Source organism: Eurosta solidaginis, chromosome 4 (assembly GCF_040869045.1).
Source record: "Eurosta solidaginis isolate ZX-2024a chromosome 4, ASM4086904v1, whole genome shotgun sequence".
NCBI lineage: Eukaryota > Metazoa > Arthropoda > Insecta > Diptera > Tephritidae > Eurosta > Eurosta solidaginis.
The window spans coordinates 127838105-127862879 of NC_090322.1; the positions used below are offsets into that span (position 1 = coordinate 127838105).

General features: G+C 35.7%; 1 protein-coding gene across 2 annotated transcripts in view; it reads right to left on the minus strand.

Annotated features, from left to right (window-relative positions):
- The window catches only part of LOC137250313 (heat shock protein beta-1), an 83609-nt gene extending 62408 nt beyond the window's left edge, over nucleotides 1–21201 (minus strand). The window contains exon 1 of one of the 2 annotated variants that reach the window (XM_067782892.1): nucleotides 20795–21201. In XM_067782892.1, the coding sequence (XP_067638993.1) occupies nucleotides 20795–20973 (179 nt within the window). In that variant the 5' untranslated portion in view covers nucleotides 20974–21201. The remainder of the gene's footprint in view (nucleotides 1–20794) is intronic. The other variant, XM_067782893.1, reaches the window with a different exon arrangement.
- Between the last annotated feature and the right edge of the window lie 3574 nt (nucleotides 21202–24775).

The following is a 24775-nucleotide window of genomic DNA, read 5'->3' on the forward strand; positions in this document are numbered from 1 at the left end:
ACTCTGCGTTCTCCAGCAGTAGCCAAAACTGTGAATTCTACTTCACAGAGGTTGAGCCTTTTTGGACCAGTTTGATTTCAGTGCAAAGTCCAGTTGTTAACGAGTTTTTTTCTCAATAGTTTGATGTTTCTCTGCAGGGTAGAATTAATTTCCTCTCGATCATTCACTGCATGTCTACCTTCTTATAACTTCGATTAAAAGTAATCGAAACCGGTAGCCTAATTCGGTCTTAAGTTCCGACATTGCGGAACCAGAGCCATTAGTCCGTAACATCCCTTGTACAAATTAATGGGTAAGTAAATATGTATGTATGTTTATATCTACTATATATTCATATTAACACTCTGAAATATTAAATAACAGCTCAGCGATTCCACTCTAAGTACGTACATATGTAGATAGATTGAATTTTTTCTTTGCTACTCTTTCGACGATGATGTCATCATCGCATTTTAGTTTAAATATAAACTCAAATACATGCATAACAAACTTTCTTGCCTTGTCTGCCATTCTAGGGTGTTTATTTGTGTGTAGAATTTGTTTGGTTTTATTTTTTTATATTATAGTAACGCTAACATGCACTTTTATGCTTATAAACATATTTGTTAAAGAGACTATGAATGTACTGTCTATATCTGCCTATATCCATATGCCATATGTATGTCACATCTTCGTGTAAGCCTTGCTGGAAAGTGCATTGTTAACGAAATCTGTTTAATCTAATATATGACCTTGGCGTTCCTTGATAAGCGCCATATTCGACCGTACAAATTTAAATAAAAAACAATGTAAACAAGTAAGAACGGGACTGTCTTCGGCTGTGCCGAAGACTTCATACCTTTCATGAATGGGGCTGAACAATAATCTTATCCCGTTCGTAATCTCCGAATAATCGGATGTATAAGATAAGAAATATATAGTGAACAGATCTACATACCTTAACGATTTTTAAGATAAATATAAAATAAAAAACAGGTAGGTACTTTGTGCGAGGATGCAAAGTTTCAGGTTTTTTGTGGTCTGCGTGTAAAAACTATGACTACGAATCACGTATTTCAACAATATATGACGTAAACGTAACTATTTGATGAAATTTGATGAATTTTGAAGCTTCTAGCCGTAAAAGGGGGGCAAAAATTAGAGTTTATATCGGGTATATAATATATATACCACCGATCTCTATGATTTTTTCAGACAACAATATATGCTATATACGTAAGCATTTGGTGAAATTTGAAGCTTCTAGCTGTTAAAATGGGGAAGAAATTGCGCAAAGTTTCTTATCTGAACAATCGGTTGTATGGGATATATACTATATATACCACCGGTATCTATGATTTTCTCAGACAACAATATATGCTATACACGTAAGCATTTGGTGAAAATTGAACATATCTAAACGATTTTAAGATAAATATAAAATAAAAAATAGGTAGGTAATCTGTGTGAGGATGCAAAGCTTCACGTTTTTTGTGGTCTGTATGTAAAAACTATGACTACGAATCACGTATTTTAAAAATATATGACGTAAACGTAACTATTTGATGAAATTTGATGAATTTTGAAGCTTCTAGCCGTAAAAAAGGGGCAAAAATGACAGTTTATATGAAGTATATAATATATATACCACCGATCTCTACGATTTTTTCAGACAACAATATATGCTATATACGTAAGCATTTTGTGAAATTTGAAGCTTCTAGCTGTTAAAACGGGGCAGAAATTGCGCAAAGTTTCTTATCTGAATAATCGGTTGTATGAGATATATACTATGTATACCACCGATCTCAATGATTTTTTCAGACATCAATATATGCTATACACGTAAGCATTTGGTGAAATTTGAAGCTTCTAGCTGTTAAAATGGGGCCGAAATCGCAAAATATATATATATATACTATATATATATACTATATATACCATCATATATATATTATATATATCACCGATCTCTGTGATTTTTTGACACAACAATACATACTATATACGTAAGCAATCGGTGAAATTTGAAGCTTATAGCTGTTAAAATGGGGTAGAAATTGCGAAAAGTTTCTTATCTGAACAATCGGTTGTATGAGATATATACTATATATAAAACCGATCTCTATGATTTTTTCAGACAACAATATATGCTATATACGTAAGCAATCGGTGAAATTTGAAGCTTATAGCTGTTAAAATGGGGTAGAAATTGCGAAAAGTTTCTTATCTGAACAATCTGTTGTATGAGATATATACTATATATACAACCGATCTCTATGATTTTTTCAGACAACAATATATGGTATATACGTAAGCAATCGGTGAAATTTGAAGCTTACAGCTGTTAAAATGGGGTAGAAATTGCGAAAAGTTTCTTATCTGAACAATCGGTTGTATGAGATATATACTATATATACAACCGATCTCTATGATTTTTTCAGACAACAATATACGCTATATACGTAAGCATTCGTTGAAATTTGAAGCCTCTAGCTCTTAAAATAGGGCAGTAATTACGAAAAGTTCCTTATCTGAACAATCCGTTGTGGGGGATATATACTATATATCAGACCGATCTCATCAATTTTTTCAGGCAACAATATGTGGAATATACGAAAGTATATGGTGAAGTTTGAAGCTTCAATCTGTTAAATTGGGTAAGATATTACAAAAATCTTCTTTTTCTGAAAAATCGGTTGTATGGAGGATATATGCTATAGTGGTCCGATCCGGTCGGTTCCGACAAATGTCTAATCGGACACCCAAATACACCCGCTCACCATATTGTATCAAGATATCTCAAAAATTGAGGGACTAGTTTGCATACAAACAGACAGACGGACAAACGGACAGACGGACATGGCTAAATCAACTCAGCTCTTCAACCTGATTATTCCGGTATACTTAATGGTGGGTCTATCTATCTTCCTTTAAGGACTTACAATTTTCGGTTTCGTGACGAAATTAATATACCATTTCATTTTCATGAAAGGTATAAAAATGTATACATGCAAGTATGCATGCCTCATATTCAGTTCTGCAACATATGAAATCCTTCCATAGCTTTTGAGATTAAGCATTTTTTTAGACTAACACCCCAACAACCCCCAAGCCGTTCGGAGTCGGTATAAAACATGTAGGTATCGTCCGGCCAATTTGTAGGGAAAATCAAGAGGAGCACGACGCAAATTGGAAGAGAAGCTCGGCCTTAGATCTCTTCGCAGGTTATCGCGCCTTACATTTATTTTTTTTATGCAACTGTCAAACTTGTTCTAAAGTTATAATAAATTATGAGTCTGACGAGTACTTTTGATCTCGTATCTCTTAAATCCGATCCACTATTTCAGAGCTATTGTGATTTAAAAAATGAGTTTCGTCCACTGACGTTTCGTCCAAAACGCAATAATTCATTATCGCCGAACTATTATTTGTTATTAAATCTATCGATTGGTTTTCAAAGTTTTTTGTTATCGAACAGGTATCGATTCCTTATCGAAGTGTTACCAATTTGTTATCAGCATGTTATCGACTTATCATCGGCAGCCTTGGTGGGCCTTCGAAGCTCTTCTCAAAAAGCCCAAAGTATTTAGCAAAAGTTACCTCTGTTGTGATTCAACCTCAACCCCTGGGCGAGCTCTAGTTAACTTAAAAACTTTAGTTTTCTATATGTACACTGTATGTTTACATATTGAACTTCACGAGTACTTAGAACTCAACCTTTTTTATTTCTACACTTTCGTTCGCAAATCAGAAACCATTTCGCACTGACGATCCCACAGTAGCAAGTAGCCAGTGTACCCGTGGAGTTCATTTTATCTGTTTACTACATTCAAGCATTTGTTTATTTACTATCGTCATGGTTTATTCATATGAGTTTATTTGTATTGTAACGAATTTAGAGAAATTCCGCTCATTTGTAACCTTCTGCTAACGTTCGAATCGCTAAACTGTTGAATAAATCACTCCAATATTCAGTATTGCAAACTGGTCTTTATTTAGATAACTTTGGGAGTAGTACTTCGCAATTATACTTTACTTCGCAACTGATAGCGTGTTTAAAGCAAACTGATTAGTTATTACTCAGCTTGCGCTGCTTTTATACTCTTAGTTCCTTAATTCGCATTATTCTACTAAAGTCTAGACGTTTCGCCTTCTAGAACTGCTGTATCCCCTGCTTGGTAATTGAGCTACATATATGCGTGTATATGTGTGAGTAACAACTTCGGCTGATGACCACATGTGTGTGTGTGAAATATTTCTTCGTTGCCTTGTGTGTAAATGATGACTGATGTATTCATTTACACAAGTGTGGCTTGCTTCATGTTTTTGTTGTTGCGTGATTATTTACTTACAGCCTAGTGATGTCAACATTCGCCACAGTATGATATCATAACCAGCTGTCAATATCGTTTGAATATTGAAAAATTAAATGTATCTTAATTAAATTATTCCCTCTTAAGTTTATCGCCATTTTATATTGATTACTTTGCGGGACCTTCAGCAGCAGTCAAAATAAAATGTGGGCTGCTGAGTGCAAACTAAGGGCCGTTTTTTTTAAGGTTCATCAGTCCGATAAACAATTTTTTTTTGTGAACAAAATTTGTGTTCATTAGGAAGATGAATTATAAGGCTGACTGACGGCTGAGTGCTCGCTGTAAGCTATGTTAGGCGAGAAGCGATTTTTATTTCCATATATTTTACAAGCTTGAGGCGTTTCTGATACTCTGACAACTTTTAGAATTTTCCATAAGAAGCAGACCTTTCTATCTTTATATTATAGCAACGCTTCTCGCTTCCACTCTGTCATCTGCCTAAGGCCCATATGAGAAAACGGCCCTGAGATCGGTTTTATTTCCAGAATATTACTAAAACTAATTAAGAACATAAATCTTGGTTCCTTTACTTAACTAAACGAGCTTAATAGACAAATGACCAATACACAACAAAAAAAAGAAGCTTAATTGAATTCAGATGCGGGGTCAATACATCTCATCGCGATGGGATAACCCGCGTAGTAATCTAAAAAAAAATGTCTTCAAAATATTTGTGCACCTAAGTAATGACAAAACTGAGGCTTGGCTGACTAAATCAAAAGCGTATCTATATATTCCTATCAATAATTGTCGGCGACTGCAGTTTAAATTCGTATAGGCAGTTAACCGCCCTTAAGTATTGAAAATTGAAAATGATGCAAACACCAAAAATAAATTCGAATTACACAATTAATTAAGAACAAATTGCAATTCGAATGATTATTTGGTCTGAGCGTTTATAATGATTTTGTTCAAAGTTTTATGTATGCAAATAAGTATTAGGGTGTTCGTTATTTACTAAATTAAATCCCTATTAAGATAATTCAGCATGATCATAATAAGCCTTTTTTGATTACCTCAGCAGGGCTTTGACTAAGAATGGCAACCTTACAGTATTATTGTAAAAAGCTCAGTTTAGCTTAGACTACTTTAAGTTCCAGGATTTTCTTCCTTTTTAAACCATCCGAACGCCATCTTCAACCACAGCAGCTGAGAAACCCTATTTATTTAATATAAGATCAAAATTACCAAAAACTTTAGCCGCACATTAAAAAAAAGAATTTAAACCAGTGATGTCCAGAAATTGCTATTGGCAAGAGAAAGAAAGAAAATATATGGTAAGGTTATGATTAAGAAGTAATAGTGCTAATGAAAATAATTTTTGTTTGCTATGATCGACACTTGTACGTATAGACTGCAGTTTAAGGTCGTTGAGAATAGTGGTGCTATTTGTTAGGTCAAATACATGAGGGCTATCTCCCAAGATGGTATACAAGACTTTTAATACTGGTGTGTGCTTTCTTAGTTTGCAATAACATAATTGAGCAAACAGCAACGACTATTTTCTATTGGCTTAACAGGTGCGATAAGAAAATCTAGTGCTGATGCACTTTGTACCTCCCTATTCAAATACAGAAAAAGGCAACACTTGATGCACTAAGACTTCAAGATATCTCTAAGTAAAGAGCAGAAAGATGACAGGGCATATGAAAGTGATAAGAAAATGTAATGGCCCCTACATTCAGAATATCACGGATTTTTGAGGTGTCCATTGTGGACAGAACTCTTTGATAATCAGGGAATACATATACTGACCCTGACTCAGAGGTCTGGTTCACGGATGGATCGAAATTTAATGACGGAAAAACGGGAGCGGGCATCTATGGACCGAAATTCAAGAAATCGATGTTACCTCACTATTCTAAGGCAGAAATTGATGCAATAGAAGTTTACGGTAGATAATGTCTACGAAGAGGCTTATCGTCGAGAAATATCCTCATTATGTCAGGCAGCTAGGCAGCCTTACGTGCCTTGTAGTCTTACACAATTACTTCTGAGATAGTGGATTACAGGTAAGATTCCGATCCCAAAACAAGGTTTTGTTAGGATGGGTTCCCATGCATCAAGGACATGAATATAAGGAACGCGCAGACTACCCAGCCAAGCCGAGTGCTTTAGCAGTATTCTATGGTGAACTCACAAAGGCACAAACTAGGGAAACAGAAAGTAACTGGGAAACAAAGCAGTTCAGACGACACTGGATTAAATGCCCAATGCAATGGCAGGCCAAAATTTTTATACTCCCAACAACGAGAGCATCATCCAAACTCATTCATCTCAGCAGAGAGTACTTACGAACTCTCACTTCGTACCATACGGAACACTGTAGTCTACGATATCATCTAAGTAAGTCAAATCTATCCGAATCACAAATCCTTTGCTTTTGTGAGCTGGAGGATGAAATGCCGGTTCACATTCACTGCGAAGTCATCGCAAAGCAGACACTCTCCCATCTCTCCCTCCCTCTTTGTGATGTCAGGAAAACACCGTAAAGAGGCACTTAAATACATCAAAAGCCTGCATATAATATATAAAAGCCTGAAAGGTCAAGCATAATAGATACTTGTCCTCGACTGGAAATCGTTAAGACTTGTCGAACACGAGTCAAAGATGTCACTACACTATGAAATGAGATTAAAAAACATTTTATTTTAACTTTTTGACTCTTATTAAAAATTTATACTTTTACCTTAGACCAAGGTGTTGCCGTTTGAAGGGTGGGTCCTATGTTTGCCTTAAAAAAGTGTTTCCTAGTTTTATGCACACGGCCTAATATTTTTAAACTTTATTGGCGGGGAACCAAAAACAACGAGAATGCAAATAACGAACATCCTAATATTTCTTTATTCATAATTAATAGAAATGATTTCATTGCACCCATACATAAGTATTTATATTACTGAATTAAGGATTTTGAACAGGTGTATTACTTGGCCAAACACTTCATGTAAACATTAAAGACTCTTTGCCTTTAATGGTATTGTCAACACTAAAAAATGGATAACAGTGTCTATATAAATGTCTTCACATAAGTGTGTAGGTAAATAAAGCGTAAAACACAATTACAAATAAATTTGCATTTAAAATGCACGATGGAAATTTTTAAAATTTTTATTTATTTACCCATGTGTATTAGACTGGGTCGATTTATTAACCGATATCGCGCCATCGATTTTTCGATAGGATTTGGGCTCAGGAAAAAAGTTCCACTATGCATACCCAAAAAAAAAATTTTCGAGCCTGCGAAATTTCATTTTTTTTTTTACTTTTTTCGACTTTGATTTTTAAAGTTTTTTTCATGACCGACTAAAAAAATTTTCATTTGATTGTAAATACATATGAAAATCTTTTTAGTAGGTCATGAAACTTGAATCAAAGTCGAAAAAAAGTCAAAAAAAATGAAATTTCGCAGGCTCGAAAATAATTTGTTTGGGTATGCGTAGTGGAACTTTTTTCCTGAGCCCAAATCCTATCGAAAAAGCGATGGCGCGATATCGGTTAACTTTCGTATACAAATCGACTCACCCTAATGTGTATGCGTACATTAGACTGGACATCTTTTGTATGCAAAAAACAATAAAAAATTATGAAAAAGCTGTATTACTTTGTATGTAGGTAATTCAGTTCCAAGCTCTTGGGCAGATAACTTCAGGTTAAGGCGTGGTTATTTCCCTTCTAAAGCGTATTTATAACAATTAAATGAATGTAAATTTGTTTGTAAATGAGCGTGGCACCACCTCTTATTTGATCATGCATTGGCTACCGTTTCCGGAGCCATAAGTCGAAGACCGATCGACGTAACTTAAACATTTGGAATGGGTGTGGCAATCTCTTTCGACCAATAAAGAAGAAGAATTGACCCACTGTGAAGAAACCCTTACACTTTTCCTGTACAAAGAGGAATACTTCTCTTGAAAGATGCCCAAAATCATTAAATAAACACACATATTTCGATGAAACCTAGGGCCAAAAACTAAAATAAATGATCTGTACTATAGATCTCTGGATGAGTATATGAAGTTCGTTTACACCCGTACTTAGGCAACCTTTCTTGCTCTTCTTCCATGTTTTTTAAGACTGTATTATGGTTATCCATTACCTTAAAAAAAAACACTCATATAGATCAAGTTAAATTTGACAGCATTTTTTTTCTCTTTTTGATCCAACTTTCGAAAAATAAGTGGGAATTAAAAACCTTTCTGAAAGCTTTTTTGTTTTGTTTTAGAAATATGAAATACATTTTTTTAAACTGGTTTTTCTCCTCTTCAAGATCTATATCCGTATCTAAAAATAAAGGAGCTGCTTCTGGTGGCATGTCCCTAGAAACTCGTTCGTTACTTCCAAACTTATTTCTTCTATTTATTCAAATATTAAACTATAAATCACTCCACGGTGCATTTTTCGTCAATTGAAGCTTTAATCCACGGTCTAAAGCAGTGGTCATCAGCTAGTGAAATAATTTTTTGCGCTCACTTCACACATATAAGCCATCATCCAGTGAGTTTTCTAACTCCGTATCACGCTCAATTTTCACGGGAATACTCTGGAACATTGGAAGGCTTGAGAAGCAGGAGTTGTGATATTTTCGTACACATGAGTTATGATAGGTAGATGTCGCTGTTGTGTTTCATTTAACACATACGATAAAAGGCCAGGCGGCACCATCTACTTTTGAAAAAAATGGTTTTTTAAAAGTAGCGTTGCCAAACTAAAGACAAGAAATAAACAAATTATCTGGCTCACGAATTGAACCAGACTTCTATCTGGATTTATCCGCCTCAACTCGTTGTTGTTGCGTTTATATACAAAATTGTTTATCTGGCTCCGGATCATTACGACGGGATGATGGCTACTATCTGGTTACAAATGTATACGGATTAATCTGGCTCAAACCGTGCAAAATAATTTATTTGTCTCAGGATTTTTGCGACGGGATATTTTTATTCTCTTTAATTTAGTCTACTCTGAACAACATCTGAACAAGCACAACATCGGAGGAAGCTATTCCTCGTGTTCCAATGGTACATGAACCAGATACGGATAGAGATTTAACATGCAAATTCAACAACAATGTGATCCATATGATTCACATTGTTGTTGCATTTGAATGTTAAATCTCTATCCGTATCTGGTTCATGGACCATTGGAACATGAGGATTGTTTATTTGCGCATTTCCGAAAATATATGATTTTAGTCTTACTAACACAGCTACAGTTTTAATTTTGGTGACCATTGGTCTAAAATCAATTTTTATAATATAGAATAGAGGGATTTTCAACATGTATACTAATTTAGCCAATATATATTAGGACGTTGTTGGAAATAGTTACGCGAGAAATGGGCTTTCTTGCTTTGTCAGCAACACTTAACGAGGATTTTGATACTACTTAACATTTTTTTTTTCAGATTAGGCCAAGATGGGTAGTGTCGGTCAACTTGAGTGCAAGTTATATTTCCCAAAAGCACTGAAGATTTCGTCAGCCAAAGAAAGTACTTGCGTTTTTTGAAATATTTTATACTTCCACAAATTTTTTGAAAGTTGACCCATCTAAATGACATAACGAGTCTGGATTTAAAATAGGAATTCATATTGTTGAGAATTTACCTGTTGTAAATGATTCGACAGACCGGTTTGTAAAATTAATGGAGGCCCATAATACAGTTTTGATTAAAAAAATAAGTACAAATAAGGTGTCCAAGTTCGGATGTAACCGGACATTATATTCTTAGCTGAGGGTTGTCGCACAGTTCATTTAGTTTCAGTTTTTTGACTCTCAGGTTTATTAGATGATTTATTAGAAATATTCATATTTATAAAAAATAAGGAGATAGACTTTCTTCGCAATAGCTCTATTCTTCTTCCAGTAATGGCTATCGAAACGTAGAATAAAGAATGGTCACATGTTTCAGTTTCCTAAATATCTTGTTAAAAGCAAAATACGATTTATATAAAGATATTTTTCGCAAAGATAATACCTTTTACATTGGTCTATGATCCTTTATTTCAAAAAAAACAAAAACATTGTGGGAGAAATATGTGTACCGAGTTTTGACTTGATACGTCAAACGTTGAAAAATGATTCATTAAAAAATGGGAGGTGCCAGGCACATTTCCAAAAATTGTTTTCCTTTTTCATTTTCTTGTTATAAATATTTTATTTTTTCTATTTTTATAAGATTTTGATGGCCATTATTTTCGAAAATTAAAAAATAAACGGTTTAGGGCATTTTCAATGGGAATGTGCCACGACTTAAGCTGGTGGAATCTGCTTAAGAGTTGGGATATTTATTACTTACATATAAAGGAATAATATGTGGGTCTTTTTGTGCAAAACACGTTTTTAAGACCACTCTAGTGTACATACATACATAAAAATGTACGCATGTGTATAAGTATAATTTTATATTATTAATGTGCTAAAGCAACCGTTAAAACGCAAACAAATTTCATTTGTTCGACGGTGTCTGCCCCACTGTAAAAATCATTTAAACTTGAACTGAATTGGATATTAGCGCGCTTAATGCAAATTTCTTTAAAATCTTTGTTGTTATATCCAGCAGTACTTGTACACAGTGTATTATAACTTTGATTGGATAACGGTTGGTTGTACAGGTATAAAAGAATCGAGTTAGGTATAAACTTCCATATATCAAAATCATCAGAATCGAAAAAAAAATTTGATTAAGCCATGTCCGTCCTTCCGTCTGTCCGTCCGTTAACACGATAGCGATGAGCAAATATTGAGATATCTTCACCAAATTCGGTATACAGGCTTATCTGGACCCAGAATATATAGGTATTGAAAACGAGCGAAATCGGACGATAACCCGCCCACTTTTCCGATATCGAAAATTAAAAAAAAAAATGGATAAAATGAGATAATTCAAAGGGAAATACCGCTAAGCTAAATTTGGTAGGTTGATTGCGTTTATGACGCAAAACATAAATTCCAAAAATTTTGGAATTTGGGCGTAGCACCACCCACATTTAGAAGAAGAAAATTTGGAAGTTCAACAAGCCGTAAATCAAAAGCAGTTAAAGATATTACATTGAAATTCGGCAGAGACACTATCCTTGCCAAATGATATAGACTTAAAAAAAAAGCGGCTTAAGACCATGCCCACTTTTTCTAAAGGTCTAATTTAGCAATTTTTCAATAACTCTATGGTATTTAACTATATTTGATTGATATTCTCCCTCAGTAGTGGTATGATTGAGCTAAGAACAAAACTTAAAAAAATTTAGAAAATGTGTGTTGTCTAAGCTTTGGTGATTCGACGAGCGAATAGTTTTCTTATTATTATATTATTATTTGAATGTTTATAGGCTTTCCTGATCTTTTCGATTTGAAACGAAAACACTAAAAAACTTTAGTTTTCCTCCATTATTTCCCAACGTTTCGCCAAACTCCTTGGCATCATCAGGGGTCAAATCTTTAATTTGCACCGAAAAATGATAGAACAAAATTAATTTTGACATGTTTTATCACTATAACAAACATTTTTTTGACAAAAACTTACATAGAAAGAAATAATTTAATACATATCTATAAAATCACAAAAACAAAGTGATTATAAACTAAAAAAAGATTTATCGGTACCATCATCTTTAGGTACACTTGTACTGAGTGTCATAAGCATGCCAAATAGCTAGCAGCAATAAATTTTGTGTCCTCTTTTTTGTTCATTGTCCTCTCCCTTTTTTGTAATATGTGTAGACTTTCCAACGTGAATCTCGTTCTTTCCCTCTTTTCTATGTCTATTATTTTCGCGTACTTTATATCAGCTGTGTGTCCATGTGATAATACGTGTTGAGCAAGAGCTGTGCTGGTCTTGTTCTTCTTAATGTCAGCGTCGTGCTCTGCCAATCGGGTTCCTAGTGCTCTTTTTGTTGTTCCAACGTAGATTTTGTCACAGTTCTCATTGTCTCTCCCCGTGCATTGAATCTCGTATACTACGTTGTTTTGTTGTAGTGGTTCTATGGGGCTTTTTGTTCGTGTAAAGATAGTTGGACTTTGGACTAGGTAGGCAATTGAAAAGTAAAGTCCTCTCTCGGCGAACGAAAATCATACTCTACAAGTCACTTATCGTACCCGTCCTGCTATATGGGGCAGAAGCATGGACCATGACAACAGCAGATGAAGCGGCTTTGGGAGTGTTCGAGAGAAAAGTTCTTCGAAAGATTTATGGACGGACCTCTACGCGTTGGCGATGGCGAGTACCGAAGAAGATTTAATGATGAGCTGTACGAGCTATACGCAGGCATCAACATAGTCCAGCGAATTAAAACGCAGCGGCTGCGCTGGCTAGGCCATGTTATGCGAATGAAAGATGATGCTCCGGCCAAGAAAGTGTTTCTATCGGAACCCGCCTATGGAAGCAGAGGTAGAGGGCGGCCCCCACTCCGTTGGAAGGACCAGGTGGAAAACGATTTAAACTCCCTTGGTGTGACCAATTGGCGCCGGTTAGCGGAGCGAAGGAGCGACTGGCGCGCCTTGTTGGACGGCCATAACCGTTTAGACGGTTAAGCGCCAATTAAGTAAGTAAGTAAGCTATTTGGCATGCTTATGACACTTAGTACGACAAGTGTACCTAAAGATGATGGTACCGATAAATCTTTTTTAGCTTATAATCACTTTGTTTTTGTGATTTTATAGATATGTATTAAATTATTTCTTTCTATGTAAGTTTTTGTCAAAAAAAATTTTGTTATGGTGATAAAACATGTCAAAATTAATTTTTTTCTATCATTTTTCGGTGCAAGTTAAAGATTTAACCCCTGATGATGCCAAGGAGTTTGGCCAAACGTTGGGAAAAAATGGAGGAAAATTAAAGTTTTTTAGTGTTTTCATTTCAAATCCGAAAGATCAGGAAAGCCTATAAACATTGAAATAATTAAAAACTGGTCAGAAAATTAAAAGAAGCAAATTATATTATTATATTATTTGTTATTTTTGTGGACTGTATGTTATGTTATTATTTTTAGAGAGGGGGGTCGCTATGCACCTGTTACACCTTGTATTTATTCATTGGGGGCGAGCACTGGGGGCTCCAAGGTATTGGCTGCGGGTTGAGCCACCTTGTTTTGCTTTGAAAAACCCCGCTTTGGGATAACAAATTTAAACCATGTCTTTAGAATATTTTACTAACCAGTTGGCTAATGAAACAAACGAACGAAAAATGTTCATAGTTTAAGTCACTTCCCGCCCATTTTTTGTAACTATTTCCAAAATACTTTTAATGCCATGAGTCAAACAAAAATCTCCCAATCCGAACGAAATTTGGCATAGAAATTTTTTTTTTCATATCTACAACTGTTTGCTCTGTGAAAATGAGCGAAATCGCCTGAAAGCCATACAGTACCATTGCAGCGATGTGTTTTTGGTTATTACAACCCTTAACGGGCAATAACGCTTTTTAGTACAATGGCACTTGTGATTTTAAGTTTTCGTTCTATTATATCTTTACTTTAAAATAAACAGTAGGGAAATCCCTATATATGAAGGAGACCTGCATTTTTAGCCGCTCAAATTCATTAGTGGTAGTCCCCGTATCCTTTTTGCTTCTCTTGAACGAAAATGAGTTCAGAATAGAAAAATATATGTATTATTGAATAGCCTTATAACACCATTAACCACACAAAGCAAACAACAACAGCGTTTCAAGTGGGCATGTAATGTTCGGTTTCACCCGAACTTAGGCTTTCTTACTTCTTTTGTAGTGAACTTAATACAGACAACATTTTTGATATGTAAAAGTAAATATGTAAGAAAGACTCGTATTTAATATTCATTCTCAGAAATACGTATGTATGTATGTAAATATTTAAAAAAATATGTTACGCACACACACGATCATATTGATTTATGCAAATATGTAAATAATCAAGCAAGTTTGCGATATGTATAAATTTTAGCTTATTATGACGACGAAAGCTATTTTTAGACATACTCGTTACATTTTTGTTTGTTTTTCTGATTCACTTTGCTGCATTTTTCTTAATTAAACTTTCAATGAATTATTGGATTTCAACGGGACCGTAAGTCAAATGGGATCGCGCGGGCGTATGAGTATTGTAAATAAAGTTTTACTTGCATTCAAGGAAAAGTAGCAAATTTCTTAAGTAACAACGGTCGTAATGCATTGTAATCGAGTTGCAAAAAAACACAATGTGTCTTATGTAATTTCGACATACCATCAGTGTCCTACCAGGTATTTTTTTGCAACTCGATTGCAAAAGATAGCGACTATTGTCACCACCCACAAAAATATTAACATGTTCACTCATAACATCCAATATCGAAATATGAACGCATATAAAAACGATTATCCCTGAATGTATCATTATACTTTATTTCGATGGAGAAACTGTCATTACGTCTCTGCGGGGAGTTTATCATACAAGTCTATTGGAAACCAATATTAAAAGCGAAAACAATGTCAGCCTAGAAACGAAAAAGCACACTTGTTAACAAATGCTGGAGGGGCTACATGGCCACAAAGTCAATTGAAGTTATGGTCACTACGCCAAATTTCAAAGGGCTATGATGTCAACGAGATCGGCATGATCATCCTGCTTTTCCGAGACGGTCAGGAAGGAAAACTTGTTTTTTTCTCTCCACTAGGCCCATTATTTTGACTCACAGCTCTCCATGTAACTATTAAATTACAATAAAGCCTTATTGTTTTCGCCATATTTTTGTTCAGTCGAATCAAGAAATTTTTTTTATTTCAAATTTTCAGATACGGCGCTCATATTCATATATTACAGTCCCAATCTATTGAAAAATCGTATAAAGAACTGTTCAAATGTGGTCCTCTCTGAAATAAAAATTCAACTAGAAATTTGGAAATTGGAATAAAAAGTCGAGCGCCCTTTTTCCCAATTCTGATTTCATTAAAGGGCAAAACCAGTTTAAATGCTGACCGGGCGATTCCTTTGCAATAAAAAGAACATATTCAACTAAACGTCTAACCAATTTTGCAGAAGCCTTTTGCTTTTGTGCTGATTTTAAATTATCTTGACTATATGGTCATGGTATTTTTCCTAGAATGGTCATAAGGTCAAACGGAAATTTTATAAAGGTTCAAAAAGTAAAAAAGGAAAAGTTGAAAAGATCGTTTGAAGTGGTCATTACGTCATTGGACCTTTTGACCGTTGACCTTATGTCACCCCCAAGTGTTTCTCTGGAATAGGTAGGCGATTTGCAAGTAAAAATCCTATCTTGACGAACAAAAACCACACTCCATTAGTTTCTCATCATACCTGTCCTCTAATATGACTGGAACTTTGTCGAGATAGCATAGAATGGCTCTTGGAATATTTAAGAGAAAAATTCTCCGAAACATTAATTGCCCTCGATGCCAACGATGTGTGGCGAAGATGGTAAAAGGATGAGTTGTATGAGATTTACCGGTGCAACAAATAATGCCGTAAAATCTTGGTCTGCCTGGGTGCTCCCAATCGTCGTCAGTTCACGCCAAGCAGGGTTGATTGGTTTGGCTTCATACGCAATGAGAATTAACTTTGACCTGTGGGCGATACCCCATAATCGTCTTTAATGGGGACCATAATGGGATATTTTTGTCGGTATTATCTATGAAGGGGCGATTATTTAACTAATAAGGGGCACCCTAAAGTATATGAATAAAAGCAACACTTAAACACAAAGTTTTTCCAAGATCCACTGAACTTTTTGCATGTTGCATAAACACAGGATTTGCACTGTTCCTATGCTTACTCAACAAAAATTTTAAATGTGTCACCAAAACTATTTCTAAATTGAAATAAACACAAATAGCACACATAAGGATTAATATTGACCTATAACCGTATATGAGTCATACTTTTTTCCGAGAATACGGGATTTAATAATATATCATTTTCATAGTTTAAAATATTCTTGGATTAGAAATGGATTAAAGAAATTCTACGACAATTTTTTAGTTAAGAGTTCTTTTATTACATATGTACAAGATACCTATATCAAATCATTCGCAAGTCAGCTGTGCATTTATCTGTATGCGAGAGAACCAAAATGTACTGGTTTGCTATCCTTACAAGAACTGTCACACGTGCTACACCCCTCAAACCTTTCTTGGAGGGTTTTGTTGACTATGACACCGACAACAATAATAATATTTACAAAACAATAGTTGTAGATTGAGGATTCATGATCAACATGACGTCAGATATGTGTTTTACATAACCTCAACTTAAAAATAATCTGTACATTCAACCGTTCAGTTTCCGTGGGTGGCCATACCCACATATTTTGAATGTCTAACACGTTTCAACTAATTTATGCGTTTGCAATGAAATTTAGGTCGGTTTTGTTTATTCTATGAAAAGAAAAAGAATGTTTGCTTATGTTAACACACACACAAGTATATGCATGTGCAAACTATGCAAAATTAGCATGAGCTTTAAAAAAATACTTACATTTCTTTAAAACATCACAGAAAATTGAGTTCTTTAAGCAAAAGGATTTAGCTATCTAAATTTTAAACAGTTGCAAGGTGATGTGTCGGATTTGCCTTGGGCTTATTTAACATTAATGCGGCCGATAGCACGCAAACTATGTGGAATCGAAAATAAACATGCAAGGGTATCGCATTAGTAATACAGGAGCTTATTCCACAGTAAGTGGTACATATTAACTATGTATAACATTTTCGTAAAGATATTTTGAAGCATTTTTAACTCGAGCTTACGATTTCTAGAACATGTTCGAGAAGAGATTTCTCGCGAGTCTCGCCTTCTCGCGAGATTTTCGAATCTCGAATTACTCGCAAGGCTAGCGAGATTCTCGAATCTCGAATTACTCGTAAGGCTCGCGAGCTTATTGACATTCGACTTAATCTATGAATATTTGGGCGTAACATTGTACATCGAAGTAGTAGAAGAGTGTCGAATGTGTCGCTTTGCAAATTTTTACAAAACACAGATCGCAACTGAAAATTATTTTAATTATTTTCTATGAAACTACAATACAAATTAATAATAGTTTTTTTAGCAGTATTTAATGTTAATGCTGATACGTTTTTTATGAACAAAATGAAGAAAACGCTTGAAAAGTTGCCTTAAAGTTTTAGCTTTTTTTAGCCTTACACATTTTTATTAGCCTTTTTTCATATTTAATTTAAAGTAATATTTAGGAAATGTTTCTGGCGGATATTTTTGTCGCTCCATGCTTCCGAGCTACATAGCCCACAAGAGACTATTCGAATCAACAGACAAACATCTTGAAACGTTAAGGAGTAATATTCGGAGCAGGACGCCGCCCTCAAAATCGTAAGCTGTTTAAGTGGATATCATTGCGTAACTCATGGGTAAAAATCCTCGGCGGCTCTATTAATTTCAATTTTACAAATGTGCGCTGTATTTCTTTATTCTAAAACTGTATAGGACCCTGGATACAATTTTTTTTAATTTACAGACGTTTGTATTCGAGGCATAGATTTCAATAGTCTTCGTAGAACCAAAACGGTATTTTAAAATGAAAGTCGACCAATTTTAAGTTGAAAGATATTAATGGTTATATGTTCAGTCCAAAATGCTTTCATTATTATTGACCGGGTAACTTCGGTTTTCCGACTAGTCCGGCTGTCCACTACGTAAGGATAGTAGTACAGCCGGTCATTTGTCCTTACCACTTTGAGTCTTCTTGGTCTGGTCAGAGCCTCCCCTGTATGTGTCTACACCTGTAGGTGATATTTAAACTTGGTTTGGATAGGCAATGATGATTTCACTCCAAGGGTGACGATCAAGTGTGAAAATCGAAATCAACAATCCAAATGTCCAAGTCATTTTTCAAACTCTTCTAATAAGTATATCCTAACCTGCAGTATGAGATGAGAATTATTTCCATATCGGACAAATTTTCGACATGAACAATAAACAGCATGTACAGTAGAAAATATAGTAACCCGCCGGACGCCGCCGCCGCGCCGATATTTATGATATTCGGCGGCGTCGTGCGAAAAACGACAAAAATAGGCGGCGTATAACTATACTCACCACACCTACGCTTACATATTCTGCAGTACTCCGTACTGCGATACGGCTAGTATAATAAAAATATCTCATTGTTCAAATATTAAAAATTTCCGTTGTTGTTGTTGTAGCGATAAGGGCACTCCCCGATGGCCTTGGGGAGTGTTATCGAGTTGATGGTCCTTTGCCGGATGCAGATCCGGTACGTTCCGGTACCAAGCCCGACCATCTCGGGAACGATCTGTTATGACCACATGCGACCTTCTAGGCCATACCGCCCTCCCACCCCCTGGATCCATGAGGAGTTCGGGGTCGCCAGAGCCTCGGCTGTTAATGAAACAGGATTCGCCACGGATAGGTGAGGTTGACAATTGGGTTTGGAGAAGCTACATATGTATTGCGCTGGCAACCTGAAAGGGCTGCGCTACACAAACCCCTTGAATCCGGTATTTTAGTCGCCTCTTACGACAGGCATACCGTCGCAACCCGCGGTAGAACGTATACATTAAAGACATTTCGGGTCTTGTAAGATCGAATAAATAGGATATTTAAGGAATCCGGTTCCTTGCGCATATTATGCAGATCGCCGTATCGAAACCTTAGTATCTTTCGTTGAAATTTGGAACAATCAGCCACTGGTTTGGTTTTGACACTCAGTTACAAAAGAATGCGACCGTTGCATATTTGCGCTCACAAAAAGCGGGTGATAACAAGCTACTAGATCAGATCACTATCTTATGCCGCTAATTGATTCCATGTGCATATCCATATTAAGCGTGCGAATCATAAATATGGACGCTAGACTGGGTCGATTTATTAACCGATATCGCGCCATCGATTTTTCGATAAGATTTGGGCTCAGGAAAAAAAAGTTCCACTGCGCATTCCCAAAAAAATTATTTTCGAGCCTGCGAAAAAAAAATAGCGAAAGGGTAAATTTTACGACCAAAACACTCCCCAAAACCCAAAAAATATTTTTTTTTCTTTTTCAAAAAACTGTTATCGCCAACGTTTTTACAACATCGATTAACTTTCGTCCATACAAATCGACACAGGTTAATGGACGACAAGAAATTAGCCTTCCAAAGCTTCATTCATAGAATTTTAAATTTTGTAAGCACTTTCGAATAAGTTAGATTTTGCCTCTCTCTTAGTTGCATTCAAGACGGATCTATACAAGGTGATGGTAAAGCGAATTCAACCAATTCGCTGTGCAGAAGAATGTCAAGTAAAAAAAAAATTCATTAATTTCGATTAACTGACATATTGTTGTACAAAGGCATTGTATAGAAAATAATCAAGAATAAGCAATCAGCTGTTCAGATAACAACACCTGGTACGGAATTCGCCTTGGTTGCATTGTTAAAGAAATGTTTGCTCAAATACTTATTTCGTGTCACTGTACTTCTACCTCTGCAACAAAAAAACCGTTGTCAAGATAGAAGTTGCTACTGTAAACCACAATAATCATCTTGACCATAACTACCTACCACCTACTTTTTTCTAAGCTCTGCATTTGAACTGTGGGAATTGAGCAACTTGAGAACCCGATAAGATTTAAAACATTTTTGAAATCACAATCGTGAAGCTACAACGATACGGAAACCATGGCAAAGTAGCAAAGTAAAGAGCTACACTAATTTTTAATGGTATGCAACCGCGAATAGTACAACTCTGGTAAAGCACAATAAACAATTAGGTGTTAAGTTACAACACAAAATAAACACATAACCATAAAGTAGGAAAAATATGTAAATACATTTTAAACAACTTCTAGTGTAGCATCTGTATACACATACATCCATGCATACATAAGTGTGTACACTACATTTAGTGAAACACCATAACACCGCTACTGGACATTTATAACTCAAATCAAACTAGTCCGGATGAGCATTTAAAAATCTAAAGCTGTACAAAATTCTGACAGTCAATATTAGGCTTCCAGAACAACTATACTAAACATCAGGACAAGTATGATGAGAAACTTAAAGCGCGTGATTTTTATACGAAGACTTTACTTTTACTTTTGCCTATCCTCGTCAAATAAGCAGTGTCGGAACTGCGAACACTATTACGAGGTTGTATTACTATTTTAGCTAGAGTTGAAACTAATAGTTGTACGATAGATTGCGGCTAGTTTGTTTGACTGTGCAGGGTATGTATTCTTTTTATATTTGTATGTGCATAGGTTGGTGCCTGTGTCTTCTCTTTAATATAAGTGGAACTTGTGTGCAGATGTCAAATTTCGCGCACTAATTACGCATCAAGCGTATACGCAGAGGAAGTTACTACGCTTCCTTAGAGTCCCCTAAACTCCGTACACTTCGTCTTACTTAATACATTTATTTTGCGTAGTTATGAAATAGAACAACCCTCACAAAATGTAATTGCTATTGTTATACAATCACAAAATCAATTCGTTAACATTTAGGTACACACCTGCTGGACTCAAAGAAATTGGACTCGCGCGACATCAACTCATGCCGGAACTTATTCATCTCCTCTTCCATTTTACGCATTTCCGCATCGAAACGCTCACGAATGCTTGAGAACTCTGTATCGATAATGCTGAAATCGCCCAATTTGATGGGGATATTTCTCTTATTAGCATCAGCCATTTTTTATTGATTTTATTTAACACAAATTTATTGAAGAAATTTAAAACTGGCCAAAACAATTTTTTGTTTGCTTGTTTACGTTTTCGATTTTATTCAAACTCCTTTTTTACTATGTTTTCACTTGAAAACTTTTTCCTATTGCTTTGCCGTCACACAAGTTGACTTTTAACTTCACACAATAAGAGAGATATTGCTTGAATTTCTACTTTGAGACTAAATTGTATCTCACTGAGTCACTGGTTTTTATTTGTTGGCGTTCGCAATGCTTTGCATTGCGCAGAAATGTACTCAGATACAATGCTCGAAAAATGAGAGGATGCGAGAGTTCGAGTGTTTTAAAAGGTGCTCAAATTGTTGGGATGTATTTTAAAGTATTGAAATGGCAAACAAATTATAAAAAATAATCCAAAGCACGATTTTAGGCCTAATGGAAAAAATAGTTTCTTTACCAGGAACATTCGTCGTAGTATGCAAAAATAAGCATTTTTCGGAACAAATCGGTTTTGATAATTATTGTAAGGGAAATAAGGGTGCGAATGTTGTTGTTGTTGTTGTAGTAATGCCAATGCATGGCCATTTTTTGCGCAATAACCGTGGTTATCGCTTAAGCTACGAAGAAAAATGAAAATTAAGTTAGGTTAAAATGAAAATGGAACATGCCAACGGCTATTCGAGCTAAAAATATGAAAATGAGCTAGAAAGAGTTGATACTACATTTCCACGGACCACAAATGCATACATCCAAATGAGTCATTTGATGGTGTTTACATTGGCCTCATTCGCGTTACGCTTAACCTTCCCTGTAAGCCTCGACTTCGAGGACAAAAATTCATAGAAAGAGAATGCATCGACGTAATTGATTAAACAATAGTACGACAAAAAAAGAAACAAAATGTCAAAAACACAATGCAGTTTCTGGCAGATTCGTCAGTTTGGCTTTAAAAACAAGTTATAACTGTTATTTATAATTCTGGTACAGCGCTAAGATTGTTGCGCCGGGTTTGTGTTAGTAAGAAAATAGATGAATTCCAATGAAGCTAGATCCAGATAAAAATTTTACGTGCAAATGCAACAACAACGTCGCTACTACATTTATTGAATAAATTTCGGCCTATGGTCACTCATCTTTCGCATTCGTCACTTTAGCAGTTGGTTTCATTAAGGTGTTTGCATACTTTATTCCAGGGTTTGAATTGCTTACTGAAAAATAGTAAAATTTATAAATTTTTGGCTTTACCAGCCATGAGTTTTTTGTCGGTTTGAAATTTTTGTATACAGCTTACATTTGTATTTGAAAAATATTTCAGCAACAGAAAAAAGCAAAGCAAACAAAAAAAATTTTTTTTTCATTTTACTTCAGATATTACTTAAATGGATGCGAGCTGTCGTCGTCAGCATAAAAAAAATTTGAATATTTTACTGTGCTTTGAAGCTATAAGTATTTCATGATCAACTATTTTTAAGTAAATATTTTTCAGTTTTTTAACAGCCGAAATTCTGGTTTCGAATTACTTGCTGAAAATAAGTATAAGTTAATTTTTTTTACTATTTCAGCAGAACTATTTGATTTTCAAAGGGACATACAAACAATTGTACGATGTATTGATCGTAATAGCCTTCATCTACGAGTAGGTATTTCTTGTTTTTATGTTGTTTTAACCCCCAACACACATATATACGCATGCTTCTACTGAAAAAAAACACAAATACGTACGTACAAAATCTGCACTTCCACCGGTAGCTTGGTATATGTACTGGAGTCACTCGGGGCTTTTCCGGGACAAAAGCATGGCATTTCAATGTAGCATGGCTCAATTTCTCTCGGATCGTTCAAAATTTGTCACATAATGAGTAGCTCCTTGTGGAGAGACTGTCCTTCGTTCGATCCTAGAGACTAACACTGCCCCATCTACCGAAGAAATGCATATTTATAAAACGGGCACATATATGTTACATGCAAAACGCGATGTTTTAGGCTAACCCCTAATACTTGTTGTCGACGCGATTTCTTTAAAACATGTATGGCTCCTTTCTGTTCACAATCAAGAGCGATTCGCGCCACGTTTAAGCGCACCTCCGTTCCTTCCTCATCTATTAAAACCAAAGCTGGTCTGATAGCCAGACAAAATTCTCGTTTGTTGTAGCGCTAAAAGGCGCCTGAAGTTAAGAGATACAATCTCACAAGCTCGAAATACCCAACCACCAACATTCATGTGAGACAAGATCATAAGATTACTCACACCGTCTGCACCGTATGTCAACGATAAAGACACTCCCCGAAGGCTTTGGGGAGTGCTATCCTTGTTGATGGTCCTTTGCCGGATATAGATCCGGTGCGTTCCGGTAACAAAGCACCATTAAGGTACTAGCCCGACCATCTCGGAAACGATTAATATGACCACATTTCTAGTGTACTCACGACTATTTAAACGCAAATGTCGAGTTCAATTTCACAACTAACTTTATTTCAAGGTATTCAGCTAAATATATATCTAGTTCCGGAAGTGATATCCAGCATCATTATTTAATTATTTTTAAACCAGACAGTTTTCGAGTTGATATCCAACGTCATTAATATTTTCCAATTATTATCCTAATTTCGAGAGATTTTGAGTAATGTATAGTTCTCAAATGAATATTGAACACATTTCTCCAAGTGATATCCTACATTGCATATCGAGTTGAAGTGGAGTTGAAAAAAATCTCCAAGGTGGTACCACCAAAACCAACAGCTGTTTATTGTGAGAAATAAACACCTGGTTGATAGCAGTAATGAAGCATAATTAATCTAAAATAAATTATATAGGCGGCTGCCGTGGTGTGACTGTAGCGCGCTCAGTCTACCACACCGAAGATCCTGGGTTCACGCCCCGGGCAAAGCAACATCAAAATTTTAGAAACAATGTTTTTCAACTAGAAGAAAATTTTTCTTACCGGGGTCGCCCCTCGACAGTGTTTGGCAAGCACTCCGACTGTATTTCTGCCATGAAAAGCTCTTAGCGAAAACTCATCTGCCTTGCAGATGCCGTTCGGGGTCAGCATAAAACAAGTAGGTCCCGTCCCGCCAATTTGTAGAAAAAATTAAAAGGAGCACGACGCAAATTGCTTCTCTTCTTCTCGGCCTAAAATCTCCTCGGAGGATATCGGGTCATATTTATTTATTTTTTAAATTATATATACTTCATTTTATTTTCGTGAAAATCTTACATTTGAGTCCAGTTAGAGAACCACAAGTTGCTAATTAAAAATTTTCAACTTAAGTAATAGCATTTTTTTTATCGCCCCTGAGCAGAGGGCTCGCAAATACTCAGAGTGTATTTCCGCTATGAAAATCTTTTCAGCGAAAATGCATCTTCCTCGCAGATGCCGGGCGGAATGGGTTTTAAAGGGTTTAAACAACGAAGATTGAAAGAGAAGCTCGGCCTAAATCTCCTCGAAGGTATATCGTGCCTTATGTTAGGTTAGGTTGAACTGGCCGGTCCATGAGGGCCTCACATAGACTGACTGAGTCCGTAGTGTTACCAGAAGTTTGTTTTAACGACCAAACTGAAAAACCCTATCAAAAACCAGGACCTATGTTATAAAATAAATCCGTCCTCTTGGCAAATACTAGAAGCTTCCTAGGACTTAAGCCACTTGCTGCTTCTAGATCTGACAGCTGTATCACTCCTAATAGCTGGAGTATTAGCCTAGCAAGTGCAGGGCACGAGCACAGAACGTGCTCGATCGTTTCCTACTCCAACCCGCACTTCCTACATATGCTATCACTGACCAAGCCTTATGTTGATTTTTTTAAATTTTT